The sequence below is a fragment of the Sipha flava genome, unplaced genomic scaffold, assembly GCF_003268045.1.
Source record: "Sipha flava isolate LNK unplaced genomic scaffold, YSA_version1 249_pilon_pilon, whole genome shotgun sequence".
NCBI lineage: Eukaryota > Metazoa > Arthropoda > Insecta > Hemiptera > Aphididae > Sipha > Sipha flava.
The window spans coordinates 1,872,008-1,878,041 of record NW_020272898.1 but is presented as its reverse complement, the minus strand read 5'-3'; the positions used below and the strand labels follow the sequence as shown (position 1 = coordinate 1,878,041).

The 6,034-nt window shown below is 27.4% G+C and overlaps 1 protein-coding gene across 5 annotated transcripts in view; it reads right to left on the bottom strand.

The window, feature by feature from the left end:
• LOC112684345 (arrestin domain-containing protein 3-like) overlaps positions 1 to 6,034 on the bottom strand; it is a 162,113-nt gene that overhangs the window by 23,147 nt on the left and 132,932 nt on the right. For all 5 annotated transcript variants that reach the window (XM_025555817.1, XM_025555815.1, XM_025555819.1 and 2 more), the window contains one exon: positions 2,515 to 2,694. In XM_025555817.1, coding sequence (XP_025411602.1) covers positions 2,515 to 2,694 — 180 coding nt within the window. The remainder of the gene's footprint in view (positions 1 to 2,514; positions 2,695 to 6,034) is intronic.

Here is a 6,034-nt window from a genome sequence, read left to right as displayed (position 1 = left end):
AAACGACTGTAAAAATTTGAACTCGAAAGTCCGAGGTAGTGGGGGGGCTGAGCATGTCCCCAGTCCCCCCACCTTGAAAGTTCAATAACTCGGAAACGGGTTTAGCACAAACGACGGGAATAAAAGCACAAACAAGCACAAACGAAGCACAAACGACTGTAAAAATTTGAAGTCGAAAGTCCGAGGTGGGGGGGCTGGGGACATGCAGCTGTATTTCGGATCAGTCATATATAAAAACAAATATAAAAAGTTCATGGAACCGTGAAGTAGTTGCATGTGTTTTTCATTATTTATATGTCTTCACGAACTACATTTGAATGATTGTTACATGGTTATTATTGGTTAGTCTATACATATAATATGTATATTAGCTGAGTAGATGAAAACTAAGTTCCAACTAGAGAATATACAATATATCATATGGTAAGTCTCACTATTGTAGTCCAACGGCTAATGTCGAATATGTACGAAACGGCAGTTCGGCCACAACGACCTGCTGTTGTATTATAGCATTTACATATAATTATTGAAATTTAATTTTATATTTCAATTCATCATTTAAATTAATTAAATATATAACAGTTTACCACTAATAACATTGTAAAACGGAATAATTTTAATTTATTCTGTAATAGAACTATGCCAATAATAATTTTCATTGAATTTTTACATCCTTTCACAGCACACTTCACTCCTCCCATTGTAAATAAATAAATAACTTTTTTTGATGTACAATAAATACGAGAATTATTTATTTAGAAATTAACAAGGTTTGATACACAATGTTTATTGAGTCAATACAATGAACTATGAAGTACGTGCATGTCAATGTTTTCAAAACAATTACAGAATAAATGTTATCACTTTTAGTGTGATAAGTAATTAGTACTCTAAAAATATGGTGGCTAAATTTTGTTTACATTTAGAAGTGACCATTCTGATTTCATTTATTCTGTGGTATTACTACTAATGTTTCATTGGTGTTCACCGAAATTATTTTTGATGAGGCAGGCAAGGGTTCCGCGCCGATATTATTATCAGAAAGCATATTTATAAATTATATTTGGTAATGCTTATTTATATATTATTAATTGACACATTTATTGCTGTTTTAAACATAATTTTTATATACATATTATTTAGATCACCTAAGTAATTTAAGTCAATTTTACAAAAATAACTATGAATATTTTTCGATGACAATTTCTTTTATGTTTCAATCGTTCATCGTTTTCTGTTATATTATTTGATATTAATTTTAATCATTTTTCGTTTAATAACCCATTGGGATTTTTCGTATTCTGTATTAAATTCAAAAAAGTACATAATATAGGTTATTTTATCAACGATTTATTATGTATTATGAAATAAATTACTTTTAATGAAAATATTTACTGAATTGTTGTGGTTGAAAATTTAAAAAAAATATTAATGGCTTATATTATATTAACATTTTAAATCAAACAAAAATTTATAGAAGCAATATTCAAGTAAGTCTACTCAGGGGCGTATTTAGACTTACTTCTAGGGGGAGGCGACTTAAATTTTTTCTTTAATTCAGGCTCAACATTTACAAGTAAAATTGTTGGTAGTATTTATATCAGGTGAATCCTTAATATTTGTAGTTTTTTTTTTTTTTTTTTAATCTAATGCCGGATCCACTTAAAATGGTCTTTTGTGTAGTTCTTTTTTAACACCTATCTTTGTTTTGAAAGTTTCGTTTATGTTTTATCTAATTTTTCACTAAGTATGGTCAATCAAAATAATATATATTATTTATCGTTATGGGACATATAAACATTATAAGCAATTGAGCGTTTAACACTATAAATAATTTAAACGTTATTCAATTTAAGTGTTTAAACGTTATACAAATTTAAACCTTTAAAAAAATTTTTGTTTACCATTATTGACAGTTAAAACGTTATGAAAAATTTAGCGTTTTGCGTTATTTAAATTAGTGTAAAATTTGAAACGTTTTCAAATGTAGTAATACTATAAAATAAATCATAATTTTTGTTTCTTAATAAAATACCCATTACTTACATAAAAATTGTCTTGGTCTAAAAATTCTTGGGGGGGGGGCGATTGCCCCCATCCCCCCCCCTCAAATACGCCATTGTGTCTATTGTTCAATAGTTTTTATCATATATATCACTTGCAATGTACACAAAATGTTTTAAAATGATTAATGAAGGTACTAAGATAAAAAATATATTATTATACAGTTATTTTCATTATTTTAATTTATGTAGATCGGAGTAAAACTAGAAGAGGTAAGATATCCAGCGATAGGATTAATTTTCGGATTTTATGTCCCTGACTCAATAGATCTTGACTACATATCTTTAGATACGTCGAGGAGGATTTCAGAATTCGTTTTTGTGTAGTGTTTAGAGATTGGTGCATTTGGATGATGGAATATTTATATATTAAATTAACATTTAATACTTCCATAAGCATATAATAACAATGTGTGATAATTTCAGCGTAGTCCTAGAAATTAAGTTGTACCTGAAGTAATCTGACTTTAAGCCTGATGTCCTTTTCGTTTTGATTTTTTATATTAGCTTTTAGTCTCAGTGCTTCACCGCATACGTAAGCTGACCTTTCCAGTAAGCACTGCAATACTACTCTATTGCTTTTACAACACAAACAACATTTAGACCGTTTTTCCAACGCACCAATAGGTTTCTGTAAAAAAAATAAAAATATATATAAATAAAATCATGAATAAATCCAATGAAGTTTATTGGAAATAAAATTTAATAGTTCTATTAATGATCCTACGTATCCCTGCTCGTATGCGTTTATATGTATACAACAATACTATGTATATCTGATGCACGTTTTGTTTCATACTTTAGATTTGAATAATTTTCTGGGGAAAAATAAAAAAAAAAATAAAACTAAAAGATCCAAGCCACGGTATTTTCAGTACAGTTTATTGTCACTTGTAACGTTTTATACTGTATCGAGAGTACCTGATGTAATTCAAACTACATAAATCTAAAATTCCCAGGGTACACACGTGTAATTTGGTTGTATTCCGCTTTATCCCTTTTCGAGTTCCAGTGAGCTTTTAATGAACCCATCTGATATAGTTTAATAAGACCAAGTTCAATAAATCTAACTTACTGTCAATCTTCGTTCTTATTATTTTACTATGATCTTGGAATTATTGATAATAAAAATTACATCTTACATAATATTGCCGATTTATTATTTTTGGTTCCTATATAAACGGTTTTATTTGTAATTTATATATATATATATATATATATATATATATTTACACTTACGCTAAGTAAAAAATCTATCATGACGAATTTTTCATGGAACTATGTAGTTTTCATTAAGATAACGTTTTTATTTAATGTATTAATTTTATTTTATTATTTTATAATTATATAATAATATTTATATTTCAAAGTTTTCAATAGAAAAACTTGACATTTTTAATATTTAAAATAATTGCAAACACATTTGAGTATAATTCTTTGACAAAAAAAAATTGATGTATACGATATATATTTATATATAAGGTACATGTATTTATTAATGTGTTGTATGTCAACATTTTACAATTTACCTATTCTTATTATTTACTACTATCCAATTTTATAATTATTATATTATTTAACGTTATTATTAGATATGTTTATGATATATATATTATGAAATATAGTATTATAATACTATAATACAATATATTATTTGCAAAAATTTTCGTTTTTTTCTTATAAATCATTGTAATCGTCTGCGCATAGAATGGTTAAAAAAGTTGCTGCCATTGCATGCATATGACTATTTCTCTGACTACATTATATTATTTCCTCGTTGAATTAATTAAACCATATATCATTATAAATCCATGTTTACTATACTTATTCTTGGTTGCCGGTATATTTTACCACGCTTTGTTGAAATGTGTTTAACCATTTTACCAATGTCAATTAGAATACACCGAAACGGCGAAATTTCATTCATAGGTTGAACGAGTATACGAACATTAATTATTATCGATTTTAATTTATATTTAGACTAATAAATTACTCTAATCAGAGAGTTGGCCTGGTTGTATAAATGTATCTTTGTGTGTGTGAGTGTGTGTCACACAGTGTGAGGTGAAAGAGTCACTTTGGTTTTTAATAGACAAAAAAAATATATAAAAACGTTTTCCAATGTATAATAATATGTATATCATCGAATTTATAAAAACATGTTATACCTAAATCGTTGACAAAAATCTCTGTCAAATAATATTGTAATAATGTCAGTGATTGCTACATTTTTAAAATTGCTATTTAGTTTTACCTGTTTTTTCTGGTTTAAAATTGTTTAGTAGGAAATAAGACTTACATTAAAGTGTATAGAGATTTTCATAAAAAATTACAAAATTATACTACTTCAAATATTCGGATGTGCAGCTTAAAATAGAATGATTGATTTTAAATTTAACTGTTTCATATTTAATAAATATTAATGAAAGAGAAATGTAAATTGTACAGTAAAAACAGTAAGGCCGGTGACACACATGAGAAATTTGTTTCATAAGATTTGTTTCGTGAAACAAGAAATTTATTTCGTTACTTGAAAACGCGTGTATTTAAATGGAGCAACACACACTGTTGTTTCCGAAACGTTATTGCAAAAATATTTTGTAAACAAGTTTCATGAAACCAAACGTGTTTGGTTTCATGTGTAATTGTTTCGTCATTTCACTATCAACTCCCGCGCAGTTAACGACGTAAATAGGTATGTACAAATGTCCGGATGTTGGTTTAATTCGTTTGCAACAATAGTAGCACTATGTTTTAAATTAATTAGGTTCGCAGGATGCACTCAGTATCTTCTTTTTTTTTTAATTATCTTTTTCTTTCGATTTAACCACCATTGCAGAACAATAATGTCATCATCGGACGACATCTTTAGACCAACTAAAATGAACTGAGTGAACTAAATGGTGGGTAGGTGAAAAAAATATTTATGAAACAAATTTGTTCTGTGTGTATTGACCATGAAATATGTTTCGTGTGATTCATTGTAAGAAACAAATCTTATGAAACAAATTTCTCATGTGTGTCACCGACCTAAAAAAACAATATACAAGTTCAAGAAGCCACTTTAAGGTATACACTGAAGACACTCCAAGTATAGTATAGATTTATAATAATCGTATATACTGGTACGCTAATGCTTTTAATATAATGTCTAGTTCTGTTTAAATTTTGTTTACAGTTATGTGACTTTAATACGCTTCTCCAGGATCAATATTAGTTTCATGGTAATTGAATATTTTTTTAATCAACTAATGTTTTTATTTACAAGGGGAGTAAAATAATAATAATAATTAAACCTCTTATTCATTAAATAGCACTTCCTTCCCATTAATAATACTTTTTTTATCAACCGAATAAATAATATTTAAAATGTATAAAAAATGTTCACATACAAATTCTAAAAAAAGATCTTGGTCTTTATAGTTATTAATTAAATAGAAAGAAATTGAATTAGATCTGCTAAACGCAGGCTAAATTATAATGAAATTCATATCACTTTTACCTTTTAAGTATATCTACTATAAATGGAATAATTTCAACACAAAAAAAATATTTAGATTTTGAAGTCTAATAGTCTAGTAGTAGTCTAGTGTGGGATTTAAGTAATAAAAATCACTCACAATTTAATTTAATTAAAATAGACAGTATATTATATAAATATGTATGTACAAATATCGATACGCGTTACAATTGCGGAGGAATTGCCGAATATATGGCGGAGTGTAATTCACGGTCTGATTGAATGAGCGTCTGACCAGCCGGTATATATATCGGCGTCGATTGTCTGGAACATTCTCAAAATTACCTTAACGAGATAATCATCGAATATTCTAGAACATGGGATTTCCCCTTATCCACTGACAATATTGTAAACTTGGACGATTCGTGGTGCGTTGTTTACGTCACCACACTAGTAATATAATATTGTATATAAGTCTAGTAGTATAATTTTTGAATTTTTATACTACAAT